The sequence below is a fragment of the Camelus ferus genome, chromosome 1 (genome assembly GCF_009834535.1).
Source record: "Camelus ferus isolate YT-003-E chromosome 1, BCGSAC_Cfer_1.0, whole genome shotgun sequence".
In the NCBI taxonomy this organism is placed as follows: Eukaryota; Metazoa; Chordata; class Mammalia; order Artiodactyla; family Camelidae; genus Camelus; species Camelus ferus.
In genome coordinates this window covers 101,839,187-101,862,602 of record NC_045696.1, presented here as the reverse complement: position 1 = coordinate 101,862,602, position 23,416 = coordinate 101,839,187, and the positions used below count along the sequence as shown (strand labels likewise).

Genomic DNA, 23,416 nt, shown 5'->3' with positions numbered 1-23,416 from the left:
TCCTCTAGATTTAACAAGGCACAGCACTTATTTAGAAAGATTTATTATTTTCTAGGAACTATTAGCTAAGGGGCTGTGTCTCCTGTCTTTCAGAAGCAGTTAAGAAGGAACAAGAAGGTAAATTGAATCAGGTAGTATACAGTCTTTAAGTGAAAGAAATGTTTATGCTTTCCACAACAAAGCATCTTTTTTTTTTCCGCTTTAAGAGAACCATAGGCTGATTCTAGATATGGAACAAAATTGGCAAGTAGAATTGAAGACTATAAGCCAGTTTTATAAGCGTAACAGAGGATGATTTACCATCCAATGATGTACTTTAAAACTTAACACGAATCAAGGGCCTAAAAGATGGGGAGGTCATTTATGTTGCCTAAACTCCTAGAGAAATATTTGACTTGGGCCAAGGAGGTACAGATACTCCAGACAGATGGGGGAAGGGAACAGGGGGGAATTTTAATACCATAAGGAAACTTTTAAAGGAGTATAACATCCATCATTTTGTCAACAGCGATTTCGTTAAGGCTGGTATTTTAGAGCAGTTCAATTGGACTCTGAAATCTAAAATGTGGTGTTAATTTAAGCTCAAAACATATTTTAATACATTAATATAATTCATCACTTTATCACTAGGTACAACCATCAGATATTCTGCAAAAAAAATCTATAAATGTCATAGCCAGAAATTCTTTACCACTTTAAGAGAAAAAACAGAAAATTCCATTTTGTGAGAAAGGAAATCATGGCATCTGGGTCAAAGGAGAAATTCAAAAAGTGGGTCCAGGAGGTAATAACAAGAAAGATATATTCAGCAACAGAAGTGGTGATCAGGAGTTAGAAACCAGTTATTAGCTAAAAGATCATGAAGAAGCAGAGATAAGCTGCTAGAATAACAAAAAATCATAACTCTATGCCAAGAGTCAGTACACAACATAGAAAAATAAATTATTTATATGAAGGGATATGCTAGGAATGAAATCATTCTCATCAAATGAATAAGGCTTTGATGATTCAGAATTTTTACATGGTGGAAAGTAGGTAAATAAAAACAGTTTTTACATTGCACTACCCAGCAATATTTCAATATCACCTTTCCTCTGAAGTTTAGGGATATCTCATGGTTGAGAGTTGAGCAGATCAAGGCCCCAGAACAAGGAAATCACCCCTAAAAATGCTACCTTCTGGTGTGAAGGGCCATATTATCTAGAGGAATAAGTATAAACTATCAACTATGTATATACATACACATATACAGATATATATGTATGTATGCGTGTGTGTGTTTGTGTGTGTGTGTATATATATATATATATATATATATATATATATATATATATATATATATATATATATATATTTTTTTTTTTTTTTAGGAAAAAACAAGTTAGTTCAAGTCATCTTCTACGGTCCTCTCAGAATTTTATGTTAGATCTTTTGCTTTTAGCTGGCTAAGACAAGTAAGTGGGAAGACCACATGAAACATTTTATTGTCAGGCCCGGAAGTGGATGTATCCTATCTACCACATTACTTTGTCCAGCATCCAGTTACAAGGCCATATCCATATTGCAATCTGGCTCAGGAAAAGTAGTCTTCCCATTCGGAAAGGGAAATGGGATTGATGAGCATCTAGCAATTTCTGCAAAAAACAAAAACAAAACAAAAACGTTGGTACATACAAACATGCACAAATATTCCCTATTTCCATTTTATTGGTATTCGCAGGTATGTCTGTGTCCAACTATTAATTTTCAAACTTTTTGAATTAGATTGGTTTTAGATTCTCTTTAATCTATAGTTTATATACTTGGGTTTTGCTTTGTGATTTGATTTGAGAGTTTCCTCTTTCACTAGGTAAGTTTATTCCATTTAAATTTATTGATCTGATAGATATGTTTGGTCTTAGTTTTGTCAAATTGTTATGTTTTATGTTTAATTTTAAGTTTGCTATAAGGTTTTGTTTTTTTATTTGGTTTAGTTTTAATCTTGTTTATTTTCTTCCTAATAATTTCAATAGTTTTCTTTTTAAAATTAATATAACTTACCCTCCGATATTTATAGGCTTGAAAAGTCTGTTGGCTTTAAACATGTGCAATAATTTGGTTTTGCATTAAATTCTTAGGATGGTCCTTCTTTTCCTGAGAAAACTGTAAATAATATTGCATCCCCTTCTAGCACTAATTGTAACTAAGATGAATTTCTATACAATTTTCTCTTTATTTTTGAAATAAGGTAAATTTGGGTGCTATTTCTTGATACTGACTTATTTGTGTAAACATGTTCTAAAACAACATGTTGTTGAAACTGCTAAATAGCCTTCCAAAGTGCTGTACTAATTCACAATTCCACCAGCAAAGCATGAGTTTCTGTTGCTTCATATTCTTGCCAAATCTTATTATTTCTAGTTATTTTCATCTTAGTCATGTGAAAGGGTATGTATGTAGTAGTAACTTACCTGCATTTCAGTTTGTATTTTTCTGATGACTATTGATAGTGAACATTTTTCATGTTTTTATTGACTACTTATACTTTCACATATTGTTTATATATACAGTTTTATATAAAATATAATGTAAGTATATTACATATATTATATATGTATAATTATATATATAAATTTGATAGATATAACATTTTCTCACAATCTATGGCTTGTCTTTTTATTTCCTTAACAGTGTGTTTTAAAGAGCAGAAGTTATCCTGAGAAAGGAGAACAAAGTGGGAGGCCTGACTTCCTGATTTCAAACTATATTATAAAGCAAAAGTAATTGAAACAGTATGATACTGGCATAAAAACAGACACACTGACTAACAGAACAGAATTGAGAACCCAGAGATAAATCCAAGAAATATTTGACAAGGGAGCCAAGAATACTTAATGGAGAAAAGATAGTCTCTTCAATAAATGGTGCTGGGAAAATTGGATATTCTCTTACAAAAGAATGAAATTAGGTCACTGCCTTACACATCTCACAAAAATTAACTTGAAATGCATTAAAGACTTCAATATAAGACCAGAAACAATAAAACTTCAAGAAGAAAACATAAAAAAAAAACTTCTTGACATAGATCTTGGCAATAATTTTTTGTTATGACACCTAAAAGCACAAGCAACAAAATCAAAGAAACAAATGGGGCTTTATCACTTAAAAGCTTCTGCACAGCGAAAGAAATTATCAACAAAGTGAAAGGCCTACCTACAGAATGGGAAAAAGTATTTGCAAACTGTATATTTGATGAGACTAATAACGAAAGTATACAAAGAACTCATACAACTCAACAGCAAAAACACAAACAATCCAATCTAAAAAATGGGGAAAAGACCTGAATAGATATTTTTCCAAACAAGATATACAAATGGCCAACAGCTACATGATGAGGTGCTCAACATCACAAATCATCAGGGAAATGCAAATCACAACAACGAGATATTACCTCCTGTTAAAATGGCTATCATCAAAAAGACAAGAAACAACAAATGGTGGTGAGGATATAGAAAAAAGGGAACACTTGTGCACTGTTGGAGGGATTGTAAATTGGTATAGACACTATGAATAAAAGTATACCGTTTCCTCAAAAATATTAAAAAAAAGAACTACCATATGATCTAGCAATTCCACTTTTGGAAATACATTTGAAGTACCTGAAAACACTAATGCTAAAATATATATGCACCCCAATGTTCATAGCAACATTTTTACAATAGTGAAGACATGAAAACAACCAAAGTGTGTCCACTGATGAATAAATAAAAAAGTTAATGTATAATAAAAATAAGTAATATAAAATATATGTAAGAAATAATATATACATAAATACATATATCATATATGATGGAATATTATTCAGTCATAAAAAGAAGGAAATATTGCCATTTGTGACATGATTGGACCTTAAAGGCATTATGCTAAGTGATAAAAGACAAACAGAGAAAGACAAATACTGTATGATCTCACTTATATATAGAGCCCCCCCCAATAAAACCAAAAACAAAAAACAAACTCATACTAAAAGAGATAAGATTTGTGGTTACCAGAGGTGGAGGTGTGGGGGGTATTGGATGACAGTGGTCAAAGATACAAACTTCCAGTTATAAGATAAATAAGTAAGGATATAATACACAACATAATGACTATAGTTAACTATACTGTATAGCATATTTAAAAGTTGTTGAGAGAGTAAGTCCTAAGAATTCTCATCACACATTTAAAAATTTTTTTCTTTTTTTTTTTTTTTGGTATCTCTACAAGATGATGGATGTTAACTAAACTTGTTGTGATAATCATTTCGCAAATTTGTAAGCCAAATCATTAGGCTGTACACCTTCAAGTTATACAGTGCTGTATGTCAATTATATATTAATAAAACTGGAAAAGTAAAGATACTGTTGCAAAATCTAAAAATAAAAATAATAACTCACTTTTTAAAACCACTCCAAAAGGAATTAAGACTGTGACTGTGTCATAACAAAATATACTGTAATACAGATTCACACTAGAAAATGGGTAATAAAACAACCCTGAGTGGGAAGCACAGAAGAAAAAAAGAAGGGCAGTTATCATCATGAGACATTTTGGCATCTCTACAGGTGCTTCAAGCAAGAAAAAACATCAAGCATGAAAAAACAATGAAGTAAGGATAAATTGGATGAGCACTGTAAACCAACAGCTAATAAGAAACTGGAAAAGAAAAAAGGAATAGGAAAGCCAAAATCATAAAATAAATAATGTTAAAAAAAAGAAAGTATTAGTAAATTTCAAGCTAGTCTTAAAACATATAGCTACTCCATTGTACCTTGGGATGAAGTGTGGTCTTATACTGCCAAACAGAGGTTTTAGAGTTGCAGTGATTTCCTCGCATTGAGCATTCCTTTGGGATGTCATCAGAGTCAGGATGCTCTCTCCTCGTCAGTGCCTGCAATTTATGTTCAAACAATTATATCTCAGAACCCACATGTTCAGTCTCCCAATAACCTTTGTAAGCAATCCCCCAGTCAATTTAACTCCTTACCTCTTAAAACGGATTTTATATATTTTACAAAATAATTTATTAAACTACAAAATTAACAATAAAAGCATTTAAAAATAAAGAACTGAATTTTTAATTTTGATAAAATAATTTTACAGTTTTCTGATTTCATGGTAAGAGCTTTTGATATTTCATTGCAAAAACTTTTATCTACTCCAGTTCTGTGAAGATTTTCTCCTCGGTTTTCTTCTAGAAGTTTTATGTTTTAGTTTTTATGTTTTGATCGATGACTCATTTCAAGTTAAGTATCTGTGGGTTTTGAAAATTAAATCAATGTTACATTAATAGAATAATTTTACTTGGTAATGTAATATTATTTTTATGTATTGCTGGATTTGAGTGACAATATTTTGATAAGAATTTTTGAATCTATCTATGTTCATGAGGGATATTGGTTTATAGTTCTGTTTGCTTATAATATCCAACTGGTTTTAGCATATTAGGATAATGTTGGCATCATAAAATAACTTGGCAGTGATTCATTAGCACTATTTTCTGAAGGAGTCTATGTAAGATTAGCATTGCTTTCCTTTCAATATATGTTTGAATCTACCAGTCCAACTTTGTGGGACTGGTATTTTCTTTGTGGGACTGGTATTTTCTTTGTGGGATATTTTTAAATAATCAATTTCCTTTTTTAAAAATAGAAGAGTTATTTACATGTGTTTTTTTCCCCCTGTACCAGTTTTATTAATTGGGCCTTCCAGGAATTTTCAATTTTATCCTAAGTAGTCATAGCTTTTAACAAAATATGTCATTATTCTTTTAATGTATGTAGGCTCCAAAGAGTTTTCCCCTCTTAAATCTTGTCTTTGGCAATTTTTGTCTTCTTTCATTTTTTTATAATAAGTCTAGCAAGAAGTTTATCAACTTTATCAATTTTTTCAGAGAACTATCTCTTTGCTCAATTGATTTTATCATTTATTTTCTATTTAATTCATTACTCAATTCCTTATTTCATTCCTTCTACTTATGTTGGGTTTAAATTTCTTTTTTACTTTCTAAAATCAAAGCTTAAATCATCAGTATTTAAATATTTCCTCTTTTCTAATATTAGCATTTAAAGCTATAAATTTCCCCATAAGAATTATTTCAGTTGCATTCTACAAATTTTGATGTGCTATTCGCATTACAGTTCATCATTTCATTCAGTTCAACATTTTTTCTAATTTACCATATTACTTATTCACTGAACCATGGGTTATTTAGAACTGTGTAGCTAATTCTCCAATGTTTAGGTATTTATTTCCAGGTAAGTTTTGTTATTGTTTTCTAAATTAATTTCATTGTGGTCACAGAATACATGCTGTATGACTTTATTATTTTATTGGAACTTCTTTTATAGTTCAACATATGATCTATCTTGACAAATATTCCCTGTGCATGCAAAAAGATGTATTCTTTGTTGGGTATAGTTTTCCATAATTTCAGTTAGGTCATTCAGGATGGTACTGCTATTCATGTTTCCTATACACTTAGAAATTTTCTGTCAACTTATTTTATTAATACTGAATTGTGTTGAAATCTTCAACTACATTTATGGGTTAATTTATTTTTCCTTTCAGTTCTCTTAGTTTTTGCTTCCTGTATTTTGAAGCTCTGTTTTAGGTTCATATGCATTTAGAATTATGTCCTCTTGGTGAATTGATCCTTTAATTATTATGAGATGATATTCTTTACTTTGGTAATATTGCTTGATCTGAACAATACTGTTTTGTTTTATTTCATCCAATATGAACACAGCCACTTTAGCTTTTTTTATGACTAAAAACCTATCATTGTCTTTATATTTAAAGTGATTTTTTTTTTACTTTGGATATGTTTTTCAGGTCTAGATGTTAATTTTAGTTCTTTTTTCATATTTTTAATTCCCCTCATTTTTATGTTTTCCTCTAAATCCTTAAAAATATTTATAATTTCTTTTTAAAGAATGTCTGCTAATTATCATCTATTTTATTTGTGGCTTTGCTGCTATTAACTAACTGCATTCTTAGTTTATTAGTCGCTTTTTCCTGCATTTTGAATAATTTTTGATTCAATGCTAATGATGATTTTCATGTTGTTGAGTCTGGAGTTTTAGTTTTCCTCTAAAGAATGCGCTTTTGTATGCGTGGAGGGAGGTATAATTATTTCATCCATTTGAGGTGGTTTAAAAAGTTTTGTTCATGAGATGCTAGAATAGCCTTAATTCAGACATAACTTAGCCTTCTTACCAAGGTATGACCCTTTGGGGATCTCTACTGAATTCCTTGATTGTTCACCAATGTTTCTCCACTTTGGCTGGTCTGAGCTCAAATATCTCCCAGGCTTGTTCATGTTCTCTGCTTCCTGTCTTTCATTCTGGAAAGTGCCTTCAGTTAGAAAGGTGGAATGATTGTTGAACTCACTTAAGTGGTCTCCCTTCTCTTTAGGTTCACAGCCTTCTGTTGCCTGTTTTCCAAAGTCTGAAACCAGTTGTTTCTCATATTTTGTCCAGTTTTTTAGTTGTTTATGGTGTACAAATCTAGTACTTGTTACTTGCTTTATATTTTTTGCCTTTTTATTGTAAAATTAAATTAAATTAAACACACAAAAGAAAATGTAGCTTAGTGAATTAATGTAAAGTTAAATGCCTGCCATGCATGGTCTGAATTTTTGTGTCCCCCCTCAAATTCATATGTTAAAATCCTAACCCTCAAAGGTGGGGCCTTTGTTTAAGTCATGGGTGTGGAACCCTCACAAATGGGATTAGTGCCTTATAAAAGAGGCAATAGAGAGCTCCCTAGCCCTTTCTGCCCATTGGGAATACAAGGAGGTCTGTAACCTGGAAGAAGGCCCTCACCCAACCATGCCAATGTTGTCATCATGGACTTCCAGCTCCAATACAGTGAGAAATAAACTTCCATTGTTTATAAGCTACTCAGTTTTGGTATTTTGTTATAGCAGCCCAAACGGTCTAAGACAAAACCTTTATAACCACCACCCTGGCCAAGAAACAGAAATTGGCTAGCTATCCTGGAAGCCTCTCTGTATGCTATTCCCCATTCACAGCCCCCTTCTATCCATATCTAGTATCTCAGTTTTTGTAATACTCATTTCCTTGGAGTTTTTGAGGTTTTCAATCATCCAAGTGGGCACCCTTAGACACTATATAGTCTTACCCATTTTTGTTACCTTGAATTGTCTTGTAAGTCTCTTTTCATGTAGAGATGTTCCCTTCATCCCTTTCTTTTCTTTACTATTTATATTTTTAAGAATTGAGCTGTTTGTCTTGTCCAGTTTCTCACAGTCTGAATTTCGCTGATTATGTATTCATGGTGTAATTCAACATGTTCTGTTTTTTCTGTTTCTTGCAAGCTGTCTTCAGGATCCAAAAGCTTGATAAAACTACCTTTTTATCCCTTTGGTAAGACTATAATTTTCATCTGAAGGCACTTACAGCTTGTTTTCACTCAATTTTATGTTTGCAGCCATTTGTGTTCAATGCTTAGATTCATTGATTCATTGGTGTTTGCAAAATAGAGATATCCTAATGTTTTTATTAGCTGGAATAAGTTTATAAGAAGATACAACCTCATTTACTATTTACCAATTGGTATGGTTCATTTAAGAAGGGAGAAATGAAAGCTTACTTTTTTCCTTTTATTTATCTTTTTAAGATAATGACTTGTGACTGACTGTATTAGCTTTTTATGGCTGCTGTAACAAATTACCACAGACCTGATGCTTTAAAACAACATATATTTGTTCCTTACATGCTGGAGGCCAGAAGTCTGAAATGAGTCTTATGGAGCTAAAAATCAAGGTTTCAGCAGGGCCACACTCACTACAAAGGCTCCAGAGACAAGAAGAATGCAATCCTCATTCATGGTACATCCTCCATCTTCTCTCTTTAACAGTGTTTCCATCACATGGTAGTCTTATTTGCTGTCTGTAGTCAAATCTCCTTCTGTCTCCCTCCTAGGAATACTTGTGATTATGTTTAAGACCAACCTGGATAATTGAGGATAATCTTCCCATCTCATTACCCTGAATTTAATCACATGTGCAAAGACCCTTTTTCCACCTACAGTAAAAGTCATAAGAACTATGTATCTTTAAAGACCTACCACAGTGACAAATACAATCTTTTAAAAATATATTATGTAAAAATATATTATGAACTCACAAATTTAAACATATTTTATTGGCCTCAATCCATTTTAATTTTTATACAAACTATGGTCAATTAGAGCCTCAATTTGACTTCTGAATCCTTGTGACATGACCTTTGTAATATTCTATTTTTTCTCTGCTATACAGTATTTCAAGATGTTCTTATATTTTCTGCTATAGACTTGGAATCAGTCATATTTTGAAGAAGCCAAGGTTTCCTTTAAAAGAAAATAGTATGTCAAAAGTATAATCTGGAAGCTAGGGTTGCTATTTGCTACTTGTTGGTGATGTTTTTATTAGATTTTTCAAATTCAGGTCTACATAGTCTTTACTTAACCTTTCTTATTTTACATCTTTCCACACTAAGAATCCTCATTCTTAAGGTCACAAGTAATGATAGATTTAGAATATATCATAATTGTTCATTTGCTTTATCTCACTTATTTTTTTTATCCCATTTAAGTATTTAAATATATTACTCCATTTCTTCTGGTACAAAGCACTGCTGTTAAAAAAATCTGATGATAATATAATGTGATGCCCTTATGAAATATGTGCTCTTTTCTCTAGAGTCCCCAAAACTATTTTTTCTTTTTCTTTAAAGTCCAATAATTTTACTAGAATATTTCTCAGTCTTGCTCTGGGTTAAAAATCTCAGGCAATTGTGTGCTCTTTTAATGTATATTTCACAACAATATTTTTCAGCAAGTTTTTAATATTTGTTCTATTCTTTATGTATTTTTTTTCTTTTTTAGGAACTCCTATATCTGTATGTTGAATCTTCTATTAATATCTTCAATATTCATCATTTTCTCTCAAATCCTTTTTGTTTCTTCATTTTGTTGTGTTTTTTTTAAAAACTACCTCCCTCTAATCTACTATTTCTTGTAAGGCATTATTTGTTGTGCTTGGATTTGTGTGTGTGTGTGTGTGTGTGTGTGTGTGTGTGAGTGTGTGTGATTTTTTTCTTCTAGTTTATTCCTCAGCTCTGAAATATTTTTTCTTTTCTTTCTTTTTGAACTGTATCACTAATTTCTAAGTTTTTCAACTCTAATTTTTGTTTTTTTTCATATCTTGTATCTTTTCATTAAGCAATATTAAGTCTCTTAGGTCATTTTGACATAGTATGTTTCAATTTGCATACATGATGAACATGTCTTTTTAGTGTATTTTCTTTGCCTGCAGGATTATTCTATTTCTTCTTGTCATCTTTTCTTACAGTTGCTTGTATGGTATTTGGCTTCAATAGTTTTCCAATGATCATTTTTAAATAAATTTATTTTGCATAACTTCTTAGAAGATTTGGGTCAGATAGTTTTTCAAACTTCTCATGAGCTCCCTTTTCTGTTGTTTTCTATATTAGTAAAACTACAATTGCTTGCTTGGTGCAGTTTCCAGCTCTGTTTCCGTCTCCCTTTTACCTGGATTTTTTTTTTCCTTTCATTTTAGTTGTTTCTATGCTGAACAATTTTGTTTCATCTCAGCAGTTTCTCTTCAGTATAAGATCTTGTACTTGAAGGGAGCCCTAGTGTCAGTTATGAGAATTTATGGGAATAAGCCAACACTAAGACTTATCTCTGATTATTGGAATATGCTAAATGTCTCCCAGTTTTAGCTACTGTTCTCAAATTGAGTTACCATAATTTCCAGTGAATACCTTTTAGTTTATGTGGCTTTTTTCTGTTCTCAGGTCCATCAGATGCCTCACTGCTTCACATTGCTTTTTCCGGCATAGACACCGATAGGACACAGGTCTTGTGACTACTGATGGCTTATTCCACCTGCTTGTATTCTGAGGCTTGTGAGGAAAACCTGTTGTCTTGTTTGCAAATACTGTTTTTGCCTTTGTTATCTAGTTGCAATGTGCTTTTGTGTGGGAATTCAAAAGATCTCAAACCTATGCTACCATCTCTATTACCATCTTCTCACAATCCCATACAGTTACTAAAGTGAGATGACTTAATATAAAAAAATTAATTAGATATTAAAGAAAGTTGAAAAGGAACTCTTGAATATCATAGAGCTAGAAACTGTAGGAAGCAACTATCACATCTAGATATGCGAGACCAAAGAAGAGTGTACTGCTTGGCTGGTGCTGGCATTTCTGAGTTCAGATGAGGGGACTGTAGTCCTAAGAGAAGCTGGAGCACCATTGGTACTGGTTTCCCTGAGGGGCCACAATCAGAATGGTATTTGAAAAATTGCAAACTACAGTCAACTGCTGCTGTTGTAAGGAAATGTTACTGCCAGAATGAAGCTTTATTGGGGTGATGTTTATAGAAACAAGAAGCAAATGGTAAGAAAAAGAAGAGTTTCTTTCCTCTTCTTCCTGTCTTGTGATCACCCTTATTTCCCCCTATTGACAGAGCTCAACAGGGAACAATCTGACAAATCAGAAAGGCAATATCCAGAATTCTAGTTCCAGCATCACAAAATGAAACATAGAAGGGTAAAATTGAAGCTGAGAGATATTTTAAAAATTGGCTTATAATTGTTATATTCTCTTTGTAAACTGTGCCTTTTATAGTTGCATAATCTTTATCTTGTTTAGTACTTTAAACCTTTTTATTTTATCTGATGTTAATGTTCCCTTTCTTCCATTTTTTGTATGCAATTGCTTCTCTCCTTTCCCATTTTTTGTTTCGAAGTCTTCACTGCTTTGTTTAAATGTATATGTTTGTGTGTGTTTTAGGAATATATTGATAGTTTTGTTTTTATCAACTTAATCTGAGAATTTATTTTATACATTGGGGAATTTAATCATTTGTGTGTTTTAATCCTTTCACCCCACTTTGTATTTTTTTTAAGTTTTCCTTATTTCCTTTTAAATATTTCCATTACTAGTTTTCCTGTTTAATCATTATTATTATTTATCTTTTTCCTCTTTTAATTTTTTTAAATTAATTTTTTATTGAAGTATAGTCAGTTTACAATGCTGGGTCAATTTCTGATGTACAGCATGTTTCAGTCATGTATGTACATACATGTATTCCTTTTCATATTCTTTTTCATATATGTTACTATAAGATATTGAAACAGTCCTCTGTGCTATACAGTAGAAACTTGTTATCTATTTTATATACAGTAGTATCTGCAAATCTTGAACTCCCAATTTATCCCTTTCTACTTTCTTTTCCCTCTGATAACCATAAGTTTGTTTTCTATGTCTGTGATTTTGTTTCTGTTTTGCAAATAAGTTCACTTGTGTCATCTGTCATTTTTTTAGATTCCACATGAAAGTGATATCATATGGTATTTTTCTTTCTCTTTCTGGCTTACTTCAATTAGTATGACAAATTCCAGGTCCACCCATGGTGCTGCAAGTGGCATTATTTTATTGTTGTTTATGGCTAAGTAGCATTCCATTGTGTGTGTGTGTATATATACATATATATATATACACACACACACACATATATATATACACCACAACTTCTTTATCCAGTCATCTGTCAATGGACATTTAGGTTGCTTTCACGTCTTAGATATAGTAAATTGTGCTGCTATGAACTCTGGGGTGAATGCACCTTTTCAAATTAGAGCTTCCTTTGGATATAAGCCCAGGATCTGCTGGATCATATGGTAACTCTATTTCTAGTTTTTTAAGAAATCATCATACTATTTTCCATAACAGCTGCGCCAAACTACATTTATTTCCATTAACAATGTAGAAGGCTTCCTTTTTCTCCACACCCTCTCCAGTATTAATCATTTGTGGAGTTTTTAATGAAGGAAGGCCATTCTGACTGGTGTCAAGTGATACCTCATTGTAGTTTTGATTTGCATTTCTCTGATAATTAGCAATACTGAGCATTTTTTTTCATGTGTGTATCGGCCATTTGTATGTCTTCATTGCAGAAAAGCAAAAGTAAAACATTCTCTGGCATAAATCTTAGCAATGTTCTCCTAGGGCAGTCTACCCAGGCAATAGAAATAAAAGCAAAAATAAACAAATGGGACCTAATTAAATTTATAATCTTTTTCCTCTTTTTAGTTAGGAAATCCTATTGTACTTTCCACTCAACAGGTGATTATCACTTTCATATACACAAAATGAAATGTATATGAAAGTAAGGGTTATATAAAAATAGGAAACCAATTATTTGTTTGCTAGGTGATCTGTTCCTTCACTGGATGAACCCTTTAGAACACTTACTTCCCCCTTTCCACCCCCAAACTCCTAGGATTCACTGATCTATTTTAATTGCCTTTGGTTAGAGTCTATTATCAGGGTTCCCTTGCAGTATGCCACTTTTATTTCAAGAATCAAGTTAGTACTCATATTACACATATTCAGCCACTCTGCATCTCTGTTTAGGTATTTCTTTAGGTAACAGATGTGCCAGAGCTCTTTCGTTTAGTACATCTTTCCATCTCTTGATGTCTGTATTTTCCTCCATTTTTTTGTTGTTTGATTACAGTCCTTTCCTTTACTATTTCCTCAGTTGTGCTACTCAATGATATATTCCATTAATCTTCACATATTCCCAAACAATTGTCTTTGACGACTAAGTAATATTTTGGTTATATTAGAGTCATTCGACCATAGTCTTTTTTCTCAATATAAATGATACCAAATTTTCTTGTAGCTTTTAATATTGTAAGTAAAAAGTGATCTGATTCTTTTCCCTTCATGATTAATTCTTTTTCCAAGGAAGATAATTACAGTTTTTTTTCCTTTATCATTGGAACTCAGAAATTTAACCGGATTATTTCTAATATGTCCATAACAAGACAGTATTAAAAGTCAGTATGCAGAGAAAGGTGAAATCTCAACCAAATGATAGGTCCTTAAGATATTAATGAAGATTCTATAACCCCTTATAATTGTAAGATAGCGGTACATCTTTCAAGTAGCTATTCTGCTTGCTAATTTGTGACTGCTGATATTTCCTTTCTCATTAATTGTCACTAATCTAATTAAATGAGTCCTTTCTCCCCTGTTGACTACAATGCAATTCTTGGAATTGGGCTTTCATTATACTAGTGTATAAAATAAATCATGATAATTTTGATGTATTAAGAAATTAGTTGTCTTGGCTTTGCTATAGCTGGTGGGAACTTCCCTCTTTATTTTCTGCAATGTCATTCTTAGTAAATAACAAAGTCTTATTTAAAATTTTGAGTCTATGGTTTTATTTTCCACAACAGGGTTTTCTTTCATCAGTCTTACCTGAGTGAGATCTTTTATTCAGCAGATGAATGTATTTCTCCAGTTTAGGGAGTATTGTTTTTCTATAAATTTTTTTTTGCTATAAAATGTTACTCCATCATTTCCTCTTCCTCCTTTTGGAACTCTTGTTATTCAGTGTTGGGTCTTCAGTATGTGTCTTTCAGTTCTCTGTTCTTGTCTTTTATGCTTTCCAACCATTTTTATTTTTGTTCTGTGCTCTCAATTGTCCTCCTTTTAATATTTCATACTTCTAATTCTGATGTATGATTTACACGCTGAGCTTTAAAGTTTGAAAATCATGATTCAAATCCTTAGGTTTGGATAGAATGAGAAAGGGATACTAGTTAATGTGCTCCTAAAATTTCCAGACTAAAGACTCAGGCTTGAAATAAACATCTCAAATCAACAGAAATGAAAAAGGAGTAACAAATTGTTATGTTAGCTTGCTAGGGCTGCCATAAGAAAATACCACAGACTGAGTGGCTTAAATAATAGAAATTTATTTTCTCAAAGTTCTGGAGGCTGGATGTCTAAGATCAAGGTGCTAGCAATATTGATTTCCTCTGAGACCTCTTTGTCTTGCAGATGGCTGCACTCTTGCTGCCTCTTCACATGGTCTTTTCTTAGTGTGTGCACGCCCTCTGGTATCCATTTATCTGTCCAAATTTCCTCTTCTTATAAGGACACAGTCAGATTGGATTAGGATCCATCCTAATGGCCTCATTTTAACTTAATCATCTCTTTAAAGACCTTATTTCCAACTATGATTATATTCTGAGGATTGGGGGTTAGGATTTCAACATACGAATTTTAATTAAACACAATTCAGCCCGTAACAACCATCCATGGAAAAATAGATATTTCTTTTTAACATCAACTAATTCTTTTATCAACCAGGTTTCCAACAATTCAATTCAACTCTGACAGAAGCAACTAGAGTTAGCATCAGGATCTACAAGTGTCTCAGTTCCAAGAGTGCATCCACTCGGGAAGCTGGCCACAGATGGGGTGCCAAAGCTACTCACATTACTGCTCAGCAGACTAAACATTCAAGGGTTTCCTCAACCCTCTCTATAGGTTTGGTAACTCACCAGAACAACTCACAGAACTCAGGAAAGCATTTACTTATGACTACTGATTTATTATAGAAGATATAACTCAGGAACAGTCAAATGGAAGAGATGTGCAGGACAAGGTATAGGAGTAGGGGTGTGAAGCTTTCATGCCTTCTCTGGATGTATTAACCTCCCAGCACCTCAGTGAGTTCACCAACTGAAAAGCTCTCCAAACTTCACTGATCAGGGGTTTTTAAGGAGGTTTCATTACATGGACATGATTAATTAAATTACTGGAAATGGGTAATTAACTCAATCGCCAGCCCCTCTCCTCATCCTGGAAGTTGGGAGGGGGTGCTAAAAGTGTAAGCAGATAAGGTAGGGGTTCCCCAGAGAAAGAGAATCAGGCATGACTTTCTTGACATAAGAGAAGTCATTTCTGGCCTAAGCCATTTTGTGATCTAAGCTTGGCCACAATGCTTGCCCTTAACAGGTCTCACTTATTAATGATCTTAAAAGAAATGAGGGAATGGAGGAATAAAGGAAAAATAGTCAAGAAACAATAGTTCTGTGATAAAACAGAGTCCAAGTTCCTCCTCAAGGGATATACATAACATTTTGATACGTATTTTTGAGTTCTGGGTTAAGGTCACCATCCAGATGGAGGACGATAACTACATGCTGAGACCCCAGACTGGTTGGAACCTAAGGAATGATGAATGTTGACCTTTTCTGACCCTTGTGACTTCAGTCAACTAAAACTTGGACTTGATCAATTTGCCCCAATTCTATGCTGAATTCTTCCCTGCTTAAGCCCCTTTATGAATATGCATACATTGCCCAAGCCCCTTCATGAGTATGCATGTACCCTTGGCTTAAAACCTCCCCAATTTTGCTGTTTGGGGAGACAATGCTTTGAGAAAGATCTCTGGTATCCTCCTTACTTGCTGCAAGAAATAAATTCTTCTCCCACTCTTTGACTTTCTTTTGTCTTTTGGCTTGACACTCAACCAAGAGGCAAACCTAGTTTCTGGGTAACAAAAGTTCCAAGCTTTTAATCATGGATTGGCCCTCTGGTGACCAGCCCCTAACATGAAGCTGTCTAAGGGCCTGCCTTATTAGGAAGGAAATCCTAAAAGTTTTAATTTTGTGCTAGGAAATGGAGGCAAAGAACAAATATTTTTCTATTATACCACATGCAAAAAGGTGATACTGTAAAATACTTTTGAGCCCTTGATTAATACAGACTGGGAAAAATGTCATTTAAATGTTATAAGTATGCTTGCTTTTTAAGAGGTTAAATTTACCTTTAGATTATTTTTCTAAGACAGCCATAAAAAATGTGCCCACAAAGCAAATGTAAATCAAGTATATACCTATTGTTCTTGGGAAAACTTTAACAATCTTGAATGTAAACATCTTAGAGAAGCTGAGTTTTGTTTAGTAAATTAAATGTATCTAGGTATCAGGTTTCTACAGGTTTTTTGGCTTCCTTGTGAAATGTGTCTTTTTCTTTTTGGATTTGGATCACCCTCTGTATTTTTTTTGTCATTTTCATTTGAACAGTTGTTGTAGGAACTCTGATACTGTAAAGAAGAAAACTCTAAGAATTAGAGAAAGCTGACTGGAAAGGCCACACTAGAATTCAGTTGCAAACTCATCCATCTTTCGAGTCTAAGCAAGTGACATAAATGTTTGTGAAACTCTTCATTCTAAAACTATATGTAGTGTGAACAGTTTAGTGGTAAAATGGGAAAGTTTGTGCCTTCTCAAGGAATGTAATTTCAAAATATTACATTCTGAACCATGGTGGAGTAACAGGGACCAGATTTTATCCTCCCGCCAAAACAAACAGAAAACTGGACAAAATACATTAAACAATGGTTTTCAGACTCTGGACAATGTCAGCACAGAATAGTGATCAATGACCCTGTTAAAAAGGAAATAAGGAAGGTAAGCCCTATTTTTGTCCAAGTTCATTTCTGGAGTTCCCAGGTTGGAGCATGTGGAAGGGTTCCCAGACAGAAATCAGCAGTCACACCAAGCGTTTGGTGTTTGAGGATGCCAAATTTTCTAGAATTTGCAAGATATGATAATGTTGAGGAGATATAATAATGTATAGAAAGTACTGCAGAGAACTGTAGAAGGCTGACCTAGAGTCTTGCTGAGGATTAAGCTGCACATTGAGCTGTGACTTAAAAATATCTGTGGAATTTGAAAGTAATTTTAAAACACATTTTTTTTCTTTTTAGTATTTTCTCTGAAATTTCCTTTGCAATTACTTCATTTTAAGAGTGAAAACAAGGTTAAAAAAATGTAATTCATTGGTAGTCATTTTGATAGAAATGAACATTCCAAAAAATGAATAAAAATACATGTTACAATTTAATAATTTTTATAGGAAAGTTTTACTATTTACTATTGGTCATCACCTTGGTATTTATGACTTTAGCACTAAATTATTTTTTCTCTCTTGATATTGGAGACTACATAACTGTTTCTTAAACTGCCGTTCATTATCTACAGTTCAATATTAAGTACTAGTGTCTCAAAGACTTGGGAATCAAAATCTACCACAAAAAAGGATTAAAATGTGCCTTTGTATAGGGTTTAAAGCTTCTTTTTAAATAAATTATAGAACTTCAATTACTGTATTTACCCTTGAGTCTGCAAACTGATAGCTGCAATTAGGTGCTATCTTATGTTAAAATGATGTAACATTTATAAAAATATACATTATTTTGATATTCCAGTTTAATCCACTAAGTTGCTATTTTTAGTTTATCAGTAAATTCTAATGGTCTTGTTATCATTGATTAGATCACCACACAATATATTTTCTTATCTGTAACTATTTAAATTATATTTTCTAAGTAGCAGGCAAATCTTTAAGGAAGCTTAGTTATAATAAAGGAATATGTAATCTTTCTGTTTCCTTTGATGTGATTTAAAATTTTAATTCTTGACTTTCAAACTGAGCAGGACCCTTTGGGGCCTTCCTGGATACAAAAGCCTCTCCCTGTCTCTTTTTTCTTGATTGCAGAAAAAAGCTTCAGTCTCCCAGGATTTCCCACAGTTCCAAAGAGCAAACTCAAATCATTACTAATTAGGAAAGTGAGGGAATGCAGAAACAAAGGAACAGCAGTTAAGCTAGATAAGTAATAACAGCCTAAACAATAATTCAGTGATAAAATAAAACCCTAGTTCTTCCTCAAAGGATATACGTAACAATCAGATGCATATCTTTGAGTTGTTCTGTAGAGACTAATACCCCCAACCAGATGGAAGATGGTGATAACATGATGACCACAAGCCATAGATCCCAGACTGGATGGAACCAGGTTGCTGGTTAAGATTCCTGAAAGGTCACCCTGTTACTGCATCACCAAGCTATCAGAAGAAAGTCCACAAGCTGCAACTCTCACCCAAAACATTGCCTTTAAAAACCCTTCCCTGAATGTCATCCAGGAGTTTGGGTCTTTTAAGCACAAGCTACCCTTTCTCCTGGCTTGGGTCCCTGCAAATAAATGCTGTACTTTCCTTCACTACAACCCAGTGTCAGTAGATTGGCTTTGCTGTGAGGCAGGCAAGTGGACCCAAATTTGGTTCAGTAACAACTTCTCAAAAAATAACTAGAGCTTTACTATTTCCTGAGGGTGAGGGCAGGGGGAGGGAAATGGAAAACACCCTGCATATCAATCTACTTTCCACAGAAAATATATAGCAGCACAAGGAGGACAGAAAAGTAGTAGACGGTCTGTCAAATCACAAAGACCAGTGAATCAGTTACATCTATTCTGAACTCAGTTCTACTGGGTATAGTGTGTAATTAGATTATACTAGATGATAAGACATCACCAGTTAGTACCTATGATATTGTGATTTATAATAAGAAATACATATTTGGTCTTAGGTTCCTGACCTGGTTCCAAACCTTGGAATTTCCTGAGCAGAGAGCAATGTGAACACCTTTTGTTATAGTATTTGGTCTTTTGTCTGCAGTTATTGAAATCACTTAGGAGCCATCACGGTGAAATGGGTGTCCTGTTATTCATAAATACCTCCCTTCTACTACAACTGGGTTTATGTTAATCAGGTGATTTTTGCAAAGCACATAAGGATGCTGCTGGTTGCCAGGGGAACCCACCTGAATAGAGGGTTGGAACTTTCAGTCCTACCCCTTGATAACGGGAGAGGGAAGAGGAACGGGGCTGGAGGTTGAACCAATCACCAAAGGCCAATGATTTTATCAGCTGTGACTATGTAATGAGAGGGCTTCATAAAACCCTAAAAGGATAGGGTTCAGTGAATTCCTGGGTTGGTGAACATGTAGAGTCTAGGGGAGTGCACACTTGAGGAGGGCATAGAAGTTCTGAGCCCTTTTCCCATACATTGCCTATGTATCTCTTCTATCTGGCTGTTCCTGAGTTATATTCTTTTATAATAAACCAGTAATCTAGTGAATAAAATGTTCCTCTGAGTTTTGTGAGCTGCTTTAGCAAATTAATCAAACCCAAGGAAGGCACAGGGTGAGAAGCATAGATGATAACCTGGACTTACAACAGGCTTGTGAAGTGGGAGGGAGAGTCTTGTAGGACTGACCCCCTACCGTGTAACCTAAGGAGGGGTCCAGGGAACCTCTGATTTGTAGCTGGTCATCCGATGCACAGGTAACAACCTGGGCTCATAATTTTCTTCTGAAGTGAAGGACAATCTTATGGGACTGTGCCCTTAATCTATGGAATCTGATGGTGTCAGAATTGAGTTAAATTGTAGGACACTAAGCTGGTGTCGAAGAATTGCTTGTTGATGCAAGCAATGCCCTCCCATGCACATATACTTCCCACACAAGAATTGGTGACCAGAATCTTTAGGTTTGAAAATGGCAATTCTTGATTACTTACCTACAGTGTTTATAAACCTTGCTATAAGGAAAAAAACAAAAAAGTCAACATATCTCAACCACATAATTATTAATACTAAATACACACTATGTTTGATATCCAAGTACAAAATGTAAATAGCCTTCCTCAGCTGTGGCTGATCTTTTTACCTGGCACAGCCATTACGGTGGAGACTATGGCAGGTTTTTTACCTAAACTGTGGTTTCCACGAAGGGATCCATACTTAGAAGTCTGAGCTTTAGCTACCCAGAAGATGCTGTAGCTCTGAAAAGGGCAGTTGGGGTTCTCCAAGCTTTCTGGAATGCTTGCTTAGAGAGAAGAGCAGTAGGCTGCAGCTGTCATCATCCAGCAGAGGTGGCAGGAACATCACTTGCATAAGCCAGTAGATTCAAAGAGTAGGAGACATAGCATGTGAGGCTTATGAGGAAAATAAACTGTCAAGAAAAAAAGAAGCAAAATTACCCTAGTGCACAAAACCTACTCTCCTAAGAAGAGTGCTATCAATGCAAAGATAATGTCTGTAGCTACAGGAATTTGTTATGACACTTTAATATTTGCTTATATCTCAGTATTTATCACAAACATGTAATAAAATTTAGTATGTATGTATCTGTCTCCTCCACTAGACTGAGAACCCAAACCTACAGAATCTTGTACTTGGGTGGAACTGAATAACGGGCATTTTCAGTATGTATGCCAACTCAAAATAGATAATAATAATGTTCATTTACATAGGTTTTGGTTTTACTTTTCAAAAGATCTTAACAATTGGATATATAAGTGACCTCTCACTGAAGTGGTATTAATTTTTTTGTCTTTGCGTATCTTATTTTCTCTGCTAAAACAAACTGGAAAAAAAACAGAATTATTAAAAATTTACTAAGAGAAAAATGTGCTTCTCTGGATTAGCATAGTCAATGTAGAAAACTGTGCAACATTGCATGTTAATTTGAATTAACATGAGTCAAGAGTTATAAACTGCAGTTGCATTTGAACTCATTTGAATTATTCTAACCAAGTCAGAAAACTCTATGATTCAATTCTCAAAGACAAAATCATGGTTTGGTGTTTGTGAAATTGAGAAGTCTATTTTCATATCCAATGGAGTCAACTGTTTGATATTAAGCCAGTCAAAAAATACCTGTGTATAGCGTTATTGATTAAAAATTTATTTAAAATAGAATAACATGTACTTAGAATTCTATTGAAACATTGAACATCTTTTAACTATAAAACCTGTCCTTAAGGTATATCTAATGTACATAAACCAGATAATTAACATTACTTAGTAGAAGAGTTACAACTGACATTGTCAAGTGTTTAAATTCTAGGCATTGGTGTTAGAAACAGGGAAAAGACTAACATTTTGTGGGAAAATGACTGTATAAGTCTTTTAATTAGACTGAAAATAATATTTATACTTTAATAGATAACTATAGGTTCAACAGCTAAATTAAGTTTAGAAACACAAATGTGGCACTGAAAAAAATAGATGTGAAAAATTTTACTTGTTATCTTCCTCTTCCGTTTCCTTCAATCTTCCCCATCTCAGTAAATTGTAACTCTTCTAGTAGTTTAGGACAAAAACCATACAGTGATAGCTGATGCTTTTTCTTCTCTCACATCCAAACCTTGTGTAAACTGTTAGATTTGTTTTTGGAATATATCGAGAATGTTCTCAACAGCTTCTTTATTATCAGCTGTCATTTCTAGTTTGAATTGTCCCAATAATATTTAATCCTAAAGTGTTCATTGTTTCAATTGTTCATCCATCTAAGCATCCAACAATTACAAATAAACAACCACTTAAATCAGACACTGTTCGGGGCACTTAAGAACACAGAGTATTGCCCTTTTGGTCTTTACAAAAGGAATATCTCTTAACCATTCTAAATTTACTATGATGCATTGTTCCATTAAATAACTGCCAGGGCACTAAACAGTCAATACTGAGAAAGTTAACTCAATAAGGAATCATTTTCCAAGTCGGGATTCCAATGCTTTGCTTCCAAACCAAACTAAACTGGAGAGCCTAATCGATATGTCATTAAGGATATTCTGATAGATCAATGTCACTAATGATCTTTGGCAAACAACACTGAAGGAATAAAAAGTACTGGACGACATTAATGTATAATATTCTTTTTACTCCTCTCAACTTAAACGAACAAGATGTTTTATTTAGCCTTTTCATCTCTAAAACTGAAAAAGAGAAAAAGAATTGATATTGAACTCTATCAGATTCTAGCAATAAATAATACTCATCCAAGAAAGCTTTACCTAAATGATAAAAAGCCCAATTTCTTAAGAAATGTATTTCAATATTACTTTTTATAATATTCAAAGTTGATACTTATATTTTGATTAGCTGTATACTAATAACAGTTATAATGATAAATTTTTCTGAGTTGACAATGTTCAGAATATTATGATCACAAGATATGCAATAAATGTGTATCTACACTTTTTTTTTTTTTTGCTGCAGGAAAGAAATAATAACCAATAAGACTCTCATGCCTAAAACCATACTACCTAACAGTAGAATTCTGTAGGTCAGAGTTTCTCAATAGCACAGCACTATTGACATTTTGTGCTGGTTAATTCTTTTTTGTTGGGAATTGCCTTGCACAATGCAGGCTATTTTGCAATAATCCTGGACGCTTCCCACTAGATGCCAATAGCCCCCACTTCCTATTTATGACACCAAAAATGTTTCCAGATATTGCCAAATGTCCCCACCCTCACACCACGAGGCTATATTCCATGAGTACCACTGCTGTAGGAGATATAATAGCAATGTAATGTAAAAGTTTGACTGTCAAAGAGCTAGCTCATTTTTAAAAAACATATGACGCATATTAAAATAGCATGATATTCAATTCCATTACATACATTTAAAAGAGCTATTGTAAATTGACATTTTACAATGTACTGGAAATCACATTAACTGTCATTAATTAAATTTACAGGGAAGAAATTTGGGTATTAGCTTATAATCCATTAGGCAAAAGCATTCTGTAGTTTATAGATAGGTGGGTAATGTACATTAGCATTCATTTACTGATCTTTTTCTAAACCCTTACATGGTACTTTAGGACATTCTGAGTTATTCCATATAGCTCTAAGC

General features: G+C 33.4%; 1 protein-coding gene across 4 annotated transcripts in view; it reads right to left on the bottom strand.

Moving 5' to 3' along the window:
* Positions 1-23,416, bottom strand: part of SLC9A9 (solute carrier family 9 member A9) — a 607,055-nt gene that overhangs the window by 581,250 nt on the left and 2,389 nt on the right. For 3 of the 4 annotated variants that reach the window (XM_032486920.1, XM_032486926.1, XM_032486909.1), the window contains exons 2-3: positions 20,481-20,723; positions 4,790-4,909 (exon numbers count right to left, since the gene is read on the bottom strand). In XM_032486920.1, the coding sequence (XP_032342811.1) occupies positions 4,790-4,855 (66 nt within the window). In that variant the 5' untranslated portion in view covers positions 4,856-4,909; positions 20,481-20,723. Of the gene's footprint in view, positions 1-4,789; positions 4,912-20,480; positions 20,724-23,416 lie in introns of those variants that run through there. The other variant, XM_032486901.1, reaches the window with a different exon arrangement.